This window comes from Callospermophilus lateralis, chromosome 4 (genome assembly GCF_048772815.1).
Source record: "Callospermophilus lateralis isolate mCalLat2 chromosome 4, mCalLat2.hap1, whole genome shotgun sequence".
Taxonomy (NCBI): Eukaryota; Metazoa; Chordata; class Mammalia; order Rodentia; family Sciuridae; genus Callospermophilus; species Callospermophilus lateralis.
This window is the reverse complement of record NC_135308.1, coordinates 88,190,169-88,209,545: the sequence shown is the minus strand read 5'-3', so window position 1 is coordinate 88,209,545 and position 19,377 is coordinate 88,190,169. Positions and strand designations below refer to the sequence as shown.

At 34.4% G+C, this 19,377-nt stretch overlaps 1 protein-coding gene across 2 annotated transcripts in view; it reads right to left on the bottom strand.

Moving 5' to 3' along the window:
• Pde3a (phosphodiesterase 3A) overlaps positions 1 to 19,377 on the bottom strand; it is a 308,184-nt gene that overhangs the window by 48,087 nt on the left and 240,720 nt on the right. For both annotated transcript variants that reach the window (XM_076854166.1, XM_076854167.1), the window contains exons 3-5: positions 8,577 to 8,834; positions 6,148 to 6,302; positions 1,171 to 1,295 (exon numbers count right to left, since the gene is read on the bottom strand). In XM_076854166.1, coding sequence (XP_076710281.1) covers positions 1,171 to 1,295; positions 6,148 to 6,302; positions 8,577 to 8,834 — 538 coding nt within the window. The remainder of the gene's footprint in view (positions 1 to 1,170; positions 1,296 to 6,147; positions 6,303 to 8,576; positions 8,835 to 19,377) is intronic.

The following is a 19,377-nucleotide window of genomic DNA, read 5'->3' as shown; positions in this document are numbered from 1 at the left end:
ATGTGATGCAATTATTTGGGACTCTCTTTTACTAAAAAGAACATTTACTCACATTTAGTATCTATGTCTATAATTATCAGAGTATTTTATTTTTATTCTGGACATTTAGTCAAAAACGATTATACAATAAAAATGTAAAATCAAAATAAAATTGGGGTCAAAAAACAAGACAGACTAAGAATGTAGGCAGAGACATGAAGACATTAGGGAAGGAAGCCAGCAGAGCTTTTAGCAGAAATGAGGGTGACAACATAAAATAGTGGGCCCCCATGGCAGTCATAATTTGAATGTCTACTATCCCAGTAAGAAAGGAGAGTTTTCCCTTGAACCATTTGGTGAATTCTTTAGCTGCTCAAGAGAAAATTAAGAAACCAACCAGGAAGTAACTAAATTCTTGTTAAAGTTTTCTACGGAGCTGTAAAAACTTAGGAGTTAGTTATTCTAAAGAGGATGATGTCAGAGTAAACACCCTAGCAAATACACCTAGAATCTGGGATTCTAGGAAAAGAGCAATTCTGAGACAGAATAGCACACACTCCAGGCACATGAGGTAACCTTCAGGGTTCAGTGGTGCACGCCTGTAATCCCATCAACTTGGGAGGCTGAGGGAGAAGGATCACAAGTTTCAAGGGCAGCCTCAGCAACTTAGCAAGACCCTCAGCAATTTAGGGAGATCCTGTCTCATAATAAAAAAGAACTGAGGATATAGCTCAGTGCTCTGCCAAAAGATAATCTTTCCCCAAATCATTTCATTTCCTTACCTATAACTCTATTATTCTTAATTGTGATATCTAAATTCCTTGTCATAGTTCATGTATAGTAAATGAAGCATTTCCTCAAATATACATACAGCACATTCCTGAAAAGTAATCTATGTTTAACAGACGCTAATAATAAAACTGATATTTAAAAGGTGATGCTCAAGAAATTATCCTTAGTGGTGATCTGATTTCCTACAAAATAAGTTCAAGGTACAGCAACCTTGAAGAATCTGTATGATCACATGAAGTGGAAATTTAAATAAATAATCGGTTATTGAAATTTACAGAGTAGTTGAACCAAAGACATCTGAGTTTAGTTTCCCTTCATAATATTTTTATATATTCAAAGCTTGGTCACTCCATGACAGAGCATTTAGAGTATAAACTCTTTTCCTCATAAGTTACTAACCTGGTCGATTTGGCTTTTTAGCCTTTACGTGGTTAGCTGCAGAAACAGCATAGGATGAAGTGAAGGATCTGCTTTTGGTGAGGGTCATCATCACTGGGTTATTCCAAGAATCTGAATTAATAGCACTGTAAAGACAGAATTTACCACTAATGAATAAATTACTCAACTATTGGGCAAATCTTACCAGAACAAAACCATAATTTTTATAATAGACTTGTCAATCTGGATATGGGTCCAGGCTCACTGAAAGAATGACTTTACTTTCAAATGACAAAACAGGTTATCTGAGCTTAGTCTCTTGAAGGGGATACATCAGTGATTCATGAAGCATACCATTTAAAGTAAGAGAAGCGATAACGTTCCTATTTATCAAGTTCATATACTTGTTAATTTGGTAAAAATCTTTAATCTGCATGAATATTATGTGACAATTTGATCTTTAGCTGATTTTAGTTTGGCATTGTGGGCAGGATATGCCTGATCTTTCCCGATGGCTTTCTGTAAGTAAACATGAAATTGGTAGAACTTTGGAGTCATCAATATATAGAGATTTTTGTATAGCTGAATAATTAATGCAGTATAATCTTAAGGGGTCTATAGCCAAAGCGGCTCCCAGTGAACAAGCAACATTATGCTTCCCTTGCTTAGAATCCTGCATGTTAATCCAAACCAGAACAAAAGCTAATATGGAATAAAAGGGACACTTAGGCAATAAAAGAACAGTCTCAGGTCTCTCAAAGGGAAGAATGCTATATATGCTACTGCCTGGATCCTTACATTATCAGTAACTGGATAATTAGTGACATTTGTAATTTGTGTTGAGGCCAATCTGATGCATTGACACTCATGGTATATTTCATTTTTTCTCTTTTTATTCTGAAAAAATTTTCTTCAACTATTGACCCAGGTACTTCAACTTTTCTCTTTACTTCTAATGATGGTCAACCATATATTATCATAAAGGAGATATCCGAAATGCAGAATGAACTTAAGAAAATTATCCAATATAATTAAAGAAAACATGTAAAATATTTGTTTCATGTTCTTCTTAGAAATCTCATCCTAAGTCTTTCACAAATGGTTTGAATTTTGTAAATAATAAATCAAAGAAAACCAGGGTGTGAGGCAGAGAACTAGCCAACTGTTTTCTTATGGTACTAGTTTCTTTTGCTGGATTAACTGATGAGATTTACTGTGAATAAATTTTGTGCAATGTGTATGTAGCCTAAATATTTTCATTTCTTAGTCCACAATATGAATAAATGATCACTCTTCTATGTGAACTTTTAAAATATAAGACCTTACTATCATTTCTAATATTTCAATGGTGTCTGATGAAGGTTAGCTCAAAAACTATCTATTACTATGGCTTTTTCCAAATAAAAACATTTAAAATGTTTTTTTTTGAAAAGCTTGAAAGGCACAATAGTATAGTAACCTTAATGTGTAGAGATGTAATGAAGTCAAGATAAATAAAATCCCAGCCAGTGCTATCTCATTTTAATATAATATATATTAATTTATAATATTACTAAATTAGATTAAATCTACATATACTCTTTATATAAATGTATGACAGTTTACAGGCACTTTCATACATTGCTTTGTGTGATCTGCTGCACAGCAATTTTCAGCTTTTCATTGACCTTCACACTTCTTCTTTTTAATTTTTTAATTTTATTTATTCTAATTAGTTATATATGACAGCAGAATGCAATTCAATTCACATTACACAAATAGAGCACAATTTTTCATGTCTCTGGTTGTACACAAAGTAGAGTCACACCATTCGTGTTTTCATACATGTACTAGGGTAATGATGTCCATCTCTTTCCACTGTCTTTCTGACCCCCATTCTCCTATTTTGACCCTCACTTCTTGATTCCAGTTTAGATCTCATGACAAAAGAACAATTTAGATTCTGCAGATGAAACAGCTTAGGGAAATCTTTATGTGGTTTTCTCATGGTAACACAGCAAGGAAAATCATCTTTAGCTATTATGGAAGATTGCAACCCTCTTTCACAAAAGTAAATTTTTATACCTCCAGTTCTAACAATTCCAGTATGAAAACTCCTACTGGGTAATAGTCTACTGTCAAGTAAATTGCTCCTTTTTTCCCTAGTAGACAGAGGCCAGTTTCAAGGTCAACTTGGAATAATTTAGAACATGATTTAAGTCAGCATTTTCTACTTCTCTAAGTCTACACTTTTAAACCATGTACTTGTATTCCTCCATCGAGTCTATCCCTGCAATTGTGCTACAGTCTCCTTCTGTAATGACTCCTCTCAGAGGGAACGGAGGCTCGTGGCCTCTTGGAACACACATGTCTGCATAGTCCAGATCCTTCTGACCTTCAGCCCATGGTCCTCTCTACCAGACTGTGTTTAGAATTTCCCAGTCATGTGAGTTGTGAACTGTTTTTAATTTTTACTTCTCACTTTCTTCTTGGGATCACTGAAGTTCTCAAAGAGTTCCAACGAAAGGTCAAATGTAGAAATAAATAAATAAAAGCTAAAAGGGAAGAAACTTCAGGGCTAAAACTCAAACCAGTTTTGAAATCAATCAGCAGTATGAGTAAGAGTTTTTCTAGGTGAAGGGGGTTTTAATCATGACTTTTAACTAATGACTCAAACCAGTTGTATTTAATGGTGGTACTATGGCCATTAATTTATATGTGAGTTTTCTTTAAAGGGCTAAATACTGTCAGAATCAATTTCATGTGTTCATAGTAGTGAAAAAAGTCGTATCATTTTCAAATTTTAAATCAGGAGTTTTTAACAGGATAGTGAAATTTAGAGGTAGTAGCTTAGACAGTGGGAAAAACTATACCCAAGAAGACATCTATGACTATTTTTAGGGGAAAGAGATTGAGTGGGATAAGCTATTTCTTATCTCTTTTACAAATATTTGAGTCTGCATATTTATTTTATGAGGCAAAATGACAGGATCTTTGGGAATTAAGCTTATAACTTTTCTTGGAACCCTCTTCCTTATGATGATTTCAATTTCAGCCTCCAATTTCATATAATTGACTTGAAGAAAAGAAGGGGGGAAATGAGATTTGACAAGAAATAACAAAGAATAACAGAAGGAAAGAAGACATTTGAGAAGGCATGTCATTCTATGGAAATTAACTATACTCTCACAGAGAACTTACTAAAGTGCATTGGTAAAATAAGTAATGACGTACACTGAGGACATAATTCATTTTATTATGCAATATTTAACTATAATACTCTGTGCTATCATTTTTTCATATATGATGCTATAGAAATTGAAAATGGCCAGCATTTTAAAGAAAAATATTAGCAATGACTTCTCGTTTCGACCATTAAAATGGAATGGTGAGTAACTTTCTCCCATGGTGGCATTTATAAGTTTACAAAATTCCAGGTAAGAAGACATAATGAAATTACATTGATATATGAAAAAATCATTTGAGTTTGTTTCTGATTCTATTGGTTTACTAAAACACAAATGTTTATATGAAAGAAACCAATTAAACATCTTTAATCAAGAAAGCAAGAAAAGTTAGCAGTATTTTTTTTAATTTATATATGACATTAGAATGCATTACAATTCTTATTACACACATAGAGAAGTCTTTAAATTCTTATTAGATGGAACATTTCAATTTCTCTGCCAATGTCAGCATGATACTTTATTTATATTAGAGACTAAGATAAGGAGAAATTTACTACTAGTATTGCTATTATATAAGTCAATGGATATGGATCTTTTTCATTCATTAGGTCAACTGACATATATGTTTCAAAATCCTAAAATCATATGGCATATGTTCTCAGAATTATTGAATTCATATAAAGAATGCTATTTTTCTTCAAATTAGAAAAGAACAAACATAATAGCTTCCTGTAAAAGGACTTCTTTTGGTAGATGTTTTCTTAGAAATTCATTCTATGATCATAATATTATCTTTTCTTTAGCGTTACTATTTCTGGCTTTTAAGTCACTGCTACAGCTTGAATCTTGAATTTCCCCTAAAGGCCTATGCATTAAAGTCTTGGTCACCAGTCCATGAGATGTGGTAGAAACTTTAGGAGGTAGAGCCTGGTGGAAAGAAGTTAGATCACTGGGTGTGTGCCCTGAAACTGTGAGTAAAAATAAATCTTTTAAATTAATAAGTTGATTGTTTCGATATTTTATCACAGTGACAAAAAGCTAAACAGTCATTTTGTAAAATGGGAATTAGTTTACGAAATAAAGTTGCTCTGTAGTGAATTACTATATTGGTGATGCAGTTCAGCAGTAGAGAATTTGCCTACCATTCACGAGGCCCTGGGTTCAATTCCCAATACTGTACACACATCAACAAAAATGTTTAAATTACCAAATGTTTGAACAGAATGGTGGTCTTAGAATGGTGATCTACCCTTTTGCCTTTCCTACAGAGATAGGACAGTTGCTGATGAGCTAGGGGACTCTAACAATGACTTGCAAATGTCAGCCTAGTTTTTTGTTTTTGGTTTTGTTTTGGCAGTACCAGGGAATGAATCCAGGGGAGCTTCAGCCCTTTTATAATTTTTTTAAAAATGTTTATATAGGGTCTTGCTAAGTTTCCCAGGCTGATCTCAAACTTTCGATTCTCCTTCCTCAACCTCTTGAGCAACTGAGATTACAGTTGTACACCAATAGTCCCAGCAGGTTAGGTACTTTTGATGTATGCATCTCTGTGTACCTTTTATTGTCCTACATTTTACTCCTGGACTCAACCCTTTCCATTCAAGGTCACAACTGCAGGGATCATCTCAGGGCACACTTTCTTCTTATACTTGAAGTCCCACAACAAAATTTAAGCCTAATTATCTGATTTAAGTTACATAATGTTTCCACTGATAATGCTGGTCTATAACCAACTATAATTATTTAGGCTTCCCTTCTCTCATAAATTATAATTCCTTTTGGTTAAGAACATTCTCTAAGAGACATGAAACCAGCAGGAACATTGACTAACCTGGGAGAAGGTGCATCATGAGGCTTGATGCTGGAACTACGGTCCCTCCGAACTGGGGCAGGCTCCAAGGTGGGCAGACCTGTGGCCGAAGTGGTGGTTGTCCAAGTTGATGAAACTCGTCTCAACAAACCAGGGGGCAAACTTCTTCTGAGGCGCTAGGAAGAAATGTGTATTGATTTTATTTACCAAGCACATTTGTATCACTAACTTTCATGTAACAGAATAGAAGAAATAATTTTTAATTGGAATTAATGATGAAACCACCAATGGTTCAATATTGCCTATATAAAATTGGGATATGCAGAAATTCAATAAAATACTTTCTGGCCAAAATGACTGCATTTTTAAAAAATAACATTTTGGGGTCTGCTCTGCAATGCTTGTACAAATATAGATTATAGGAATGAGACTAAATTACCTCTGGAGAAATTTTATAGTTACATTATTATAGGACATATATACCTATATACACATATTATATTAGTTATTATGAGAAGTATTTTTCACAAAGTCACTTGTTTGGGACATGGATTAATTTATATCATTGCACATAATGGTCTATACACACAAGTTCTGTTGGTTGTTTTTATTATCTTGAGAAATCATAGGAGCTAAGAATGGACTCTTTCATAGAAAACACCACTTCCCTATGGTAATGTGATTGAGTCATCAGAGATGGGGTAAATCCACCAGTATCAACTTCTCTGAATAGAAGCCCTGCTGGGAATCCACTGTTTCCTCTCTGTGCCATTGGTGGTCCTAACATATCCTAAGTGGGACTGGTACCATCGGCATTGAGGTCAAGGCCTGGGCTTGCCCTCATGGGCACCAGCACTCTCAAGAGGGTCTCAATCTTGGAAACCAAAGTGAAGGTGTGCTCTCGATGCAACTTCAGTAACAGGCTTAATAGGCAGATCCTCCACCCACTTTTATTTCTGGTTAATCACTCCTGTAAACCAACTGTGTAGCCACAGTTTACAAGGACACTCTCTGCTCTTCTGAAGATGCCAAAACTTTCGAGACGTGAAGTAGGTGACCCATTGGGATTCAAGAACAACTCTGGCACTCAATAGTTTCCAATGTGTCCTAAAGATGTAAATATGCATTCAAGAAGATAATTAAGGAGGAAAAGACAAACACTTTCATCTGCTAAGTTTTGAATTATGATTCTTTTGAGACCCTAAGGAATCAGTTAATCTTTCTCTCCATTTCTTTACTTTCATATCGTTCTTTGGTATATCTTTTTTGGAGAACTGAATGTTTGAAAGAAACTCTATAAATACTCAATTGATAAAATTATAAGGATCACATTCCTGGCCCAAGAGACTCCATGGCAGACATGGATGCTACTGACTGACCACCAGCTCAAGGACACAGCTGCTTGTCTACTGAGTAACAACCATGCTGCATGTACCAGAGACCATGGAAATAATGACATTTTGTCTTTAATATAACTTAGTTTTAACTAATACTGAGGTCTGAACTAGGCATAGGGTCATGCCTGTACTATTTACTTTTGAAAAACACCTGTCTTAAGCGGGATGAGCATACCTTACTAGAAATGCATGGGACCCAAAGTGTTTTAGATTTTGGAGATTTTTTTGTATTGTGAAATACTTGCAGTGATTTTACCAGTTAAACTAACCAATACAAAAATCTGATGCTCCAATATGCACACTTATTTGAGTGCCATGTTAGTGCTCAAAAAGTTTTGGATTTTGGACCATTTTCGGGTAGATTTTTGGATAAGGGACGTCCAACCTGTTTGTAAAAAGAAGGAATTGTATCATTTCTTGAGTATATATAAATCAGTAAGGCCACCTTATACCTTAAATAATCTTAAATAACTAAAACCATTCTGAGTTCAAAACGTGTTTGAGAAATTTATAAAGGCACTTTGAAATATGTCTCACTAAGAAATCAAAGAGCAAAGGAACCTTCAGTTTTACAAGGCAGTGTGTTTTAAACAGAATTCACATGAGAACAGAGCGGGTATTCTTTTTTATCTTCTCATTGTTATTTTGTTTGTGTTTTACTGCAATATCCTCATCGCCTCCAACACAGCCAGGCACACAGAAGTAAATCCTGGGGCTGAGAGTATAGCTCAATTGTGGAGCACTTGCCTAGATGCATGAGGCCTTGCTTTCAATCCCCAGCATCAAACAAACAAACAAGCAAACAAAACAAAAAAACCTCTTACCAAGTATAAATAAAAAGGGTAAGTTTTCTATTTGTAGAAAGTAATCAAGTATTATGACAGAAGTGTTCGAGTTTAAGGTTTTATTATTTTTGCCACCAGAATCAACTCATCTTCTTGAAGTAATTGATATGAATCTATAGATGGGTTTGGAGGGATTGTGAGGGAAACCTAAGAGACAATTAAAATATAAAAAGGCTAAGCCTTTAAAGGGTGTGTCTTCAGTACCTACCTTGGGAATAGCCAGCTTGTCTTTTTCAGAGCTCTCTTCAGAATCAGAGCAGGTGTAGTTTTCACTGAAGGAAACGACAGGATTCACTCTGGGCTTGTGAATGGCATGGAAGGTGAGTTGCGTGCTGAGCAGGTTGCTCACGGCCCTCAGGGACGTGCACACATTTGGGGGCAGAGAAGGGTCTGCCAGGAGGTCGGTAATGAGGCCATGAGCCTCGCCCATCACAGCAATATCCACAGTAATACTGGTTCCTGAAGACTGAGACACCAAACCAAGAGAACAAAGTAAGAAAAAGCCTGAGGCTGGGAGCACACAGAGTTAAACTGGGTTTTTTTTCACTGGAAAATAAATGGACTAACTAAATAAAATTCAGTACGATAAAATTCAAATCACATTTCTATTAGAAACTCTGCTAAAATTTTCCCTGGCTTTCACTCTTTCTGTGTTCATGGAATATTTTAAAAATTTTTACATTTTAATTATCTTAATGTTTTAAATTGACACATAAAATTATACATCTTTATGAGGTACTATGTCATGTTTCCATACATGTAAACGTGGCATAATGTTCAAATGAGGGTAAGCAGAACTATCTCCTCAAAATTTATCGTGTCTTTATGATGAAAACATTCAAATCTTTTTTTCTAGTTTTCTGAAATATAGAGCACATTATCAGCATCTAATATCACATTACAGCCACCCTGCAGTACAAGAGAACACCAGAACACCCGTCTCCTAACTATGGCATATTTTTAAACGATAAAACTTGGAGAAGGGTAGAACAAAATTGAAGAGATTAAAAAAACACTAGTTTTTAAAGATAAGAAATTTCAGAGAACTGGAAAAACCTTCATGTCAAACACTCCTCATGAAGAGCCTAATGTTTTACATATACAATTATTTAAAATTTAATTTTGAAAGTAACATTAACATCCTATGAATTTTAATTTTATTAATATTTTAATGTGACACACAGCCTGGTATGGTAATTATTCAACTAATATTAATATTAGTGTTGCCTGAATAGCAACTTATTTTTGTGTTCAGATTCACAACCTCTCTTCGTAGGGTTGGTAAATAGATAGATTTCAGTTCTAGAATTCTGTGACACGTGTGTTATATTCTGTCAAAATCAGATCAGTTACTCTGTACTCACAAAGAAATGACGACTACAAGAGAGAGAGGACAGGAATGCCCTGGCCCTGCAGATCAGGAGAGAACAGAGGTAGGGAGAGGAGGAACTGAGGGGGCGCAGGTGGAGGGTCACGGCCAGGAGGGAGGATGAAGCCTAGGGCAGGGAGCAGGGCACTGTTAATACTGAAACCTGTCTGGTATGAGCCACAAGGAACCCACCTAAATTTAATTTTTCATGACAGTTAGTGATTAGAGGAACAGTTTTAGAAATGGGAGGTTTTGCCTCCTAACTCTACAGCTCTCTAGCTGCATGGTCTCTCAAATCATTAGTATCCCCATGCTGCAATTTCATCCACAAATTAAACAGACAAAATAACAATTGTACCAAACTCAAAAGGTAATCACAAGACTTAGAAAGAATCACACATGTAAAATGCTTAATATTGTGCAGGCAATTATTGGTCTTCAATGATGGCCATGATATGAACAATAATTATAAATAGTCATAGTAACTCTGAAGTTACTATTAAAAAAGAAGCTATTAGGAGTTTGGCTATGTATTCAGAGGAAAACAAACTTTAATCATTCTCTCACAATGGACTTAGGTGTCAAAGACATTAGGGTAAAATTGTAAGATTATTAGAAAAACAAGGATATTTTATAATTTGGGAATTAAAACCTTTAAAAAATAATATGAACTCATAAGCTGCCAAGGAACCATCTGACAGATCTGACTGTATAAAGATATAAACATCTACATAAGAAAACATACCATAAGCAAATGAAAAAGGTTGTGAGAAAATGTTAACCACACAGAGAAGATAAAACAGATCAAATAAAGAGCTTCTAAAACCTTATGAAAGGAAGACGTGGAAAAAAAGAGTGAAGAGACAATTTAAATAAAATGAAAATAATCAAATACCTAAAAATTGATTTACTTCTCTAATAAATAAAATGCAAATTAATATGAGAAAAGCAACTATTACTTACCTAATAGGCCAAATAATAAAAGACAAACATTTATAATGGTTTGGGGAAAATGAGCAGTGAATGAAAAATAGTGCAGTTATGTTTCAAAGAAAATTCTGCTGACCCTGTCAATTTGGAATTTAAATGTCTGTATCCTATAATCCAGCAAAACTAAGACATCTGGTCTAAAGAAATACTTCTGCAAGCATGTAAAGACATAAAAACAAACTCACAAAGGGTATAGCTAGTCTCTGGCAACAACAACAAAAGACTATAACCACTAAATGAAAATCCATAGAAAACTACATGAACTAAGTTGTATTGTAACTGTATTTGAAACTTACACATACTTGTTTAAAAGATTTGAGTAGACAGACACGTAAATGATTACTTATATAAATGCTTAATAAATATTGTTCGGCAGGGGTAAAATGTATGCCATTAAAAAAAAGTGAGGGGCTGGGATTGTGGCTCAGAGGCAGAGCACTCGCCTAGCATGCGTGAGGCACTGGGTTCAATCCTCAGCACCACATAAATATAAAATAAAGATACTGTTTCCACCTATAACTAAAAAAAACCCAAAAAACTGAGTGAGTATGTACCTTGAAAACACTCAACATCCATGAAAATATCTAGTCTTATAATGACTATAAGTAATGGAAAAATTGTTTTGCAAAGCCATCATAGAGAACAGGTATGTATTTTACCACTAGAATAACAATAACGGCAATGACAATAATCATGACAACTGACATTTGCAGAGCATAAGGTTACAAAGTAGGTACAATGATTTACTTCGTTTTTGTTAGTCATAAATAACTTGCCCAAATCAGACAGCTGGAAATGCCAGGGTGCAAACACAAACATTTCGATTCCACAGCTCAAATTGTTCTGGACCAGTATGCTAAAATAAGTGTCAAATCTTTAAATCTTATGTTTCCATATATATCTGTAATTATTTAATGTCTTATTTAATCATAGAACCTGTGGTTTTTATCTCTGTTCACATGACTAATTATCTACTATGAACCATCAGAAAAATTTCAGTGCCATATTAAGTTTTAGGATATGTAACTATGCATGTCACACATGTACTTACATTGTTAATTAAAAAAAAAAAATAATCATGAAGATGTCACTCAGCTGTGTTACCACACCTTAACAACATGTGCTTTCAAGTGCATCTCTAATAATTACACTTCTGGAAAAACTCCCCCAATGTTATCCTCTAAACTTGAAATGTCAGTTCCTCACCATGTTGTTCTACTATTTAAACTAGTAACTTACTGGACGGCTTCCAAAAATATTTAAAATTTGAAGGCAATATTTATTTACAGAATGTAAACTTAAGACTTTTTGACAATAAAACTATCAATTTATGCTCTAATAATAAAGCATTTCTTAAAATATTTTCATCATGTAATATCTACAAATCTTAAGAAAAAGAAGACCATATCTATTGACAATTAAAATTAGAATTTTTAAAATATATTATTGGTGAAACGACAAGTCTCTAGTTTTATGTCTTGTTAATGGTATATTTTCATTTTTAAAATTAGAGATATACTTTCTATATAGTCAGAGAAAATAAATATTAAATTTAAAAAAATAACTTGAAAATAAGAACAGAATTAAAAATTCATCCTTATATGAACATGTTACATAACAATATGAAAAATAAACACATTGTACATTTCAATGTTAATATGCTGAGGCTTTTGTGAAATCAAAGGTCCTTAAGTGAAAACAAAGAAAAGAGTCAGGCCAACAGGAATCAAATTATCCCAACTGAGATTGGCTAGGAACCAAAGTGACCACTTTTTCATTGTTGAGAAAAAAATGTCCTGGTTATTATTAAATCAATTCCCTGACTTATTGGATTTCTGATTGAAGAATAGAATTGTGGAAGTCATAAGTCACAGCATATCTAAGAAGTTATCACCACCTTTTGGGATCAAATAACTAAAGGCGTCAATGAGGCATGAAATCTAAAACCAACAATCGGATTTGTTTGCAACAAACCTGCCAAGCCTAACCACAAATGAAATGCCAAAAGGCAGAAAGATAGGCTGGTTGCTGTTTCAGTAAAGAGCAGAGAAGCCATAAAGACATGGACACATCCACGAGTCACCATTAAGAATTTCAGGGGAGAGTGGCTTTGGTCATCAAAGTTTTTTGTTGCTTTAAATCACATACAAAATAGAAAAAAAAAAAATTAAGAGACTCACTCAGAAGGTATTTCCACAACTATTCAACTTCAAAAATAATAATATAATTAAATTTCTAGACAGACCAGTGTTAGTCAGAAACGTTTCATTTGGCTAGTGAAATCTTAGTTATAATAAACACTAAAAGTTAAGTTTATATAAAGGTCACTTTAAAGGAAAGTCTTAAACCAACACCCTGAAATCATCTTCTGAACGGGCAGTAACGAGCTACCCTAAGCACAAAACCACAGTTGAGTCTTGTTAAGGTGCAGAAGGTCAAACAAATCTTTTCCTTAAAAAAAAAAAAAAAAAGTTGCCAAGCAATATAAAACATTCTACTTCACAAGCTTTCTTTATAATAGAAATATTTATATTTAACATTTAAGAAAATGCAAGTGTAACTCCCTAGACACCATTTAAATGACAACCAAATTTGGATTACTACCTTTAAATAGAAAATCTGGTATTTAAATCTGATACAGTGGAGGAAAGAGCAGTTTAATATATCAAGGCAAAAATAAAGGATTCTCTTGGCACATTTTCTACTTTTCAGTGCACCCACAGTTTTAAACATCTTCCTCTCTCCCCTTTATCTTTATCCAATCTACTTTACCATCTCCAGATGTCCTACCTAATGCTGGCTTTTGACCTTCACAGATATAAATGGTTGGGACTGATTCCAAGTAACTTTTGTCATTATAAATCAAAAAGCTGGAAAATGTGGGGCTATAAGTAAGAAGTTAAAAAGATAACAATTATAATCAACATTAAACATAACTCCCAGATATGTAGATATGTAGCTATTGACTCAATTACAGAAAATGGTTATCACTCTTACTGCTACTACTGTGCTACAGAGTTGACACTGCTGCACTGGTATGATAAAAGGGGAATCTTTGAATATATGTGGGGTTGAGAAAGAATTGCACTCTATAAAAGGCATCGAGTTTCTCAATTATCACAAGTTGCCAATTATAAAAAGTTCTAACAAATAAGTCTATGTAATCAAGCCACTTAAACAATGCAAAATGAAATTATAAATCTGCAATTAAGATGCCAGATTATTTGCTCCAGTACTGTTTTGGATTCATATCAAAATATACAGATCAGAGAATTTCTAAAAGGCAGTGTCTTTGATAAGGTATAGGAAATAACTATGGGAACAAGACAAGTGAAAACACAGATGCAAATGCACATCATTTTACTTAAAGTGAAGGTATTCAAAGGAACAACTGGAAAAATACTGAGAAGGTAGTGTCAACAGTAACCTATTGTTCAAAAGAATTAGGAATATCATCTTGGAGGAGGGCAGGGTGAGGGTAATGCCTTTAGTTCTTAAAAATATTCCTTAGAGTTGGTGCCAATATACTCAAGTTACAGATCTGTTTCCTACATATTTTAAGGCAAAGGTCAAAATTGATAACTTAATGAAATAGGTTGAATACATCCTTGCCCAGAGGCAGCATATGAAATAATTCTTAAGTCTTCTGACTCAGTGAATCATTTAATATATCATTTGCTTTGGAAATTAATTCTAACTGGAGGAAAAGAATGAGAAGCAGCATAAAAGATTCTCTTCACAAGTCTATGTGAAACTTGAAGCAGGATTACACCTGCTAGAATACTAGACTTGAGAAAGTATTTAGATAACCTGCTTGAAATGCTATATATCTTAACCTAGGCCACCCCAATACTTTGAGTTTTGTGATGGTTTCCAAAACTATGTTCAGGCAATACTATCCAAGGGGATACTAAGGCTCTTCCTCTAAAATCAAAGACCTGCGCTGGATGAATCTCTTGATGATCCCTTCCAATTTTATACACCTAAATTATTTTTCTCCATAATACACGCATACACACATTAAAGAAAGAAGGAAGTAATTTTAAAACTATTTCTTGGCATCATCGAACATCTTAAATTTTTTTTAAAAGATTTTAAAAAATATTACAAAAACTTAAAAAATTCTAGTTTTGCCAGGCGTGGTGATGCATGCCTGTAATTCCAAGTGGCTCAGGAGGCTGAGGCAAGAAGATCAAGACTTCAAAGCCATTCTTGACAACTTAGCAAGGTCCTAAGTAACTCAGTGAGACACTGTCTCTAAATAAAAAGGGCTGGGGATGTGGCTCAGTGGTTAAGCATACCTGGGTTCATTCCCTGGTACAAAAGAAGACAAAGGAAGGGGAAAAAAAAAAAAAGAAAAGTTCTTGTTTCATTGATTGCTAATTTTGCCCCAAGCTCTAGGTTCCAATTTATTGCCGAGTTACTGATGTTTTTTCCTTTCTATAGTAAAATGCCTAGTGTACATCAAGTGTTCACTGGGAACAGACTTTTCTCTGAAACATACACATAATTTCCTCTCTCTCACTACTCAGTTTTGTTTGGTCTCAAATCTGTTTAGATCAGTTGAATTCGTCATTGCAAATCACATATGCTAACAGGATATCCATTTACCAATGATATGAATTCACAAATGAAATTTCTTTCCTAGAAAACTTAAGTTGAATAAATTTCCATAGATACTTTAAGTAGACTTCATAAAGGTTAGGCCCTGAAATAGATTTTCATTGAAGGAGGCAGGGAAGATATAATTTTAAAGGCTCCAAAGGAAAACTAACATATCTGAAGGATTTTCCAGTTAGAAAAACCTCTTAAGCTCCTAAGTCATTTCCACTATAAAGAGACGGAAACTGGCAATCTGTACAGTGAAGTATGGTTGTGGTATACATAAGAAAGAACTTAAACTGAAATCTATATGGTGGACACATACTCAGAAAAATTCTTGGCTCTTCATCAAAGATGTACAGAAGCCTTTCTACTTCCATATCAAGTTAGAATACATTACTAGAGGTATGGAATTTTTTTTTGTCAGAGTTTGGATTCTCAACTTTTAGAACTTACTGAATTCCCCAACCAACTGCGCGCCCTAATTATGTTGAGACAACTCCACAGCACTTTTAACCTAACATTTCCTTTCACTTGAAATGAAGCATAACGTAATAGTCATGCTAAAGCTATTCATAACCATTCCTGGATCAAGAAAGGGAAAGCGAAACTTGGTTAAGGAATTAGCACACAGGGAACAAGAAGGTACAAGTGCGTGTTTCGTCACATGCAGAATGTGTGAGGCTGTATATGTGAGAAAGTGGGAGGCAAAGTTTGCAGGAATTGGGATACAAGAGAGGAAGTTTCCTTCGTTCATCAGCATCACATTTTTATTTCACAAAATTGCTAAGGACATAGGATCTAAAGTCAGACTGCCTGTGTTCAAATGTCAGGGCTGCTAAAATTTGGGAAATTAATTTATCTCTTTACCCCTTGTTTTCTTAGCTCTAAAAAGGGTTTGATAATAATACCTCCTATGTAGTATTTCTGATGATTAAATGAAGATAGTAGAGAGATTATTTCTCTAGCAATGAAACCAAAATAAAACAATTTTTTTAAAACCCCAAATATTCTCACTTCTTATCTAGGTAAACATAGTCATAAAGATTGTACTCCCTATTCTCAAGTGCTCATAATACCTCTGAGATTAATTTGAGGCTTTTAAAAAGTAATGGTACAAAAGTCCAAGGTTGGTTGCACTGGTATGATTTATAACACAGTATGTGAAAAGAATTCTAAGAGCAGGCATCTTAGCTCTATTGTTAGAAGTATTTTTTTCTTTGTATTTAGTCATCCTGGGAGGCACCCTGGGAGGCAAACAGCATGGGAAGAACATTCTCAGGGCAAAAAGGGACTTGGGATAAGAGAGGAATAAACAGTACAAGAGATGACACATAAAAAGGAAGAGTCACTGGGACTTTTCTTACCCAACTTTGGTCCTCAATGCTGGGAAAGGTCGCCTGATGGGTTTTTGGAAACTATTGCCTCCTACATCTCTATAGAATAGTTTGCCATTTCATCCCCCCCAAGTCTTTCCCTGGGAGTCTGTCAGTGATGCTAGGAAACAGTATGTTGGTCTTTGGTGTACTAAATTAATTTAAAAGATGAGCGGGACTCAATAAAATGATATTTGGTGTATTGATGGGTTCTGGCTTCAGAGCCAGCAAAATTGCATATGTGTTTATACTTTCCTAGGACCCATTTATAATTTTAGACTTGCAATTGGATGGGAAATTTTTTAAAAATGAAATCATGTGAAAATTTTGCAGTAACTCATTGTAGGCTGAACCTTGGCTAAAGGCCATCCTAAGGAAAACAGATGTTTGCTTATTTTAATTTTCTGGCAGGGAACATGAGTTTACGTTAGAGTTTTATTCTCAAGATAATATATATATATGTTCAGTAGGAGGAAAACTTATAGAGCCCTTCATGAAATTGATTTCCAACATTAACTCTATTGACAGGTCCCATTTGGGGGCATGGGATTTAGCAAACTCCAGTCATTGCTGGAATTCTTAACTTCCTTCTCTTTTTGTGTTCAAAGAATACTCAAATGTGACATAGAACATGACTTGATGTCCTCTTATACTTCCCTACAATCTATGTATCTGCAAATAAACCATTACTGTCCCAACATTCTCTGGTTATTTTTTCTAAATATCTTTCAGACATTTAGTGAATTCATCCCAAAACTCAAAATTAACAACTACTGTAGAACACTAATTTATTATTTAGAAAACAAAAAGTTGTTAAAAACACTTACTCTATTTAAGCACCCATATCTTTGAGAAGATAACCTTAGCTGCCTTTGACCTTCTGCTGGTTCTGTATCTCTCTCTCCTAATTAGAAGATGGGGAAACTGGCACATGTGTGAGGAATTCTGACCATGAGCTCTTCATGTGGTTACTCACACAAATGAATGTGGGAAGGTGTGGTTAATATAAATTGCTACATAAATAATAAGACTATTTCTGTTCTTGGAAGAAGAAGCAAAGAGAACTGGATTCTCTGATATGAATAAGGGTATTTAAATATTGGAGGAAAATTAAGAATCTCTGAAAAAAAGTGTGAACTCAGAAAGTTGATCAATTTGGGGAATTTTTTGTTGAGTTTTAAGAATTACTATTAAATTCTAAGAACTGCTTGAATTTGAGTATTCTGTTGGCTTAATCTAAAAACAATCTCAGCGGACAACAGATGGCAGTGTTCTGCCTTTTTAGCGAATCCTAATTGTCTCACCATCTCTTCTGGAATGACTTGGGGCTTCATCATTAACAGGCAGAGGTTAGTTTTTTTTTTTTTTTTTTTTTTCCCCACAGAAAACAAAAATAAACTAACAAGAGGATAAGTTCTATGAGACTATTGGTATAAATGAATAAAAAGATACAATTATACTTTATCTCTCAAGATCACAAAATTAATAAGCTTGTCTAGTCATATTTTTGTTTATTTTTTATTTTTATTTTTTGTTGTGCTAGGATCAAACTTAGGAACTTACACAGGCTAGGTAAGGACTCTACCACTGAGCTATGGCCCCCATTCTACCTCTCTTATTTTTAATAAGACCCTTTTCCACAGAACATTCGATGAAAAATTTTTTCAAGTGAAATATTCTATTGTGATTACAATATTCCTAATATAAAAACATCAAATGTGCATCTGAGGGTTTTGTGAACCTTCAGTAACATTTGTCTTATCCCTACCGTACTACACTCTATCCAGCCTTGTAGGCAGTGGGCACTTAGCTATGCCACTAATTTACCTCTACTGCTGTAGTGCAGAATATCTGCCCTGCACTGCTCTAGTACTATCCAAACTCATCTCCATGTTGCCTACTGAGGTATATCTTTATTTGAATTACTGGAAGTACTAAAAACAAAGACAGACAAATGGAAAATCATGGGAGCTGTCTGTTCTGAGAAATCTTGCATCTCTACTACTTCTCGGATGTATGCACAGACTCTGTTTGGAATAACACCTGTCATAGTTCTCAATTCAACTTCTGCTCTGTGGTTCTGTGATGAAGATCTGCTTTCCTCCTTCAGGCTCTGTGTTGTACAAGAATAAAGGGAATGCTAAATTTCCTCTGCCAGTTCAAACCTGGAGCCTAGTATTTCTGGTATTAGAAATAATGAACACATAAGTAACACATTCCAATTTTCCATAGATCACTCCTCTCCAGTTCTGTGCTTTGAAGAAATGGAAAAGGGCAAATAAATCACAGTGCTCCAGGTACTTCCTTAAAACAAATCATTACATTCTCCAGCAGCTGTTGAAACACAGTCCATCTTTTAGCACAATTTTATGTTATAATATCAAACTTCATTTCTTTAAAATTGAGAACTATGACAATGAAAATTAGACTCATGAATAAAACTAACATTCAATAAGCTGATGTTAGAGTAGAAAATATTCAGAAAACAACTAACCTGCCAAGGAGAAGTAATAGTATTGATAAAGAAATTTTTAAAATTTTTCTGTAATCTAGTATATACAGGAAAAGAGTAAACCAAGAATTAGGGTATATGGATACTTTCTAGAATAAGAAAATCTTCTTGCTAGACCTAGAGGCAGAGAAAGAATGGCCCTTGGGTACAACATTCAGGT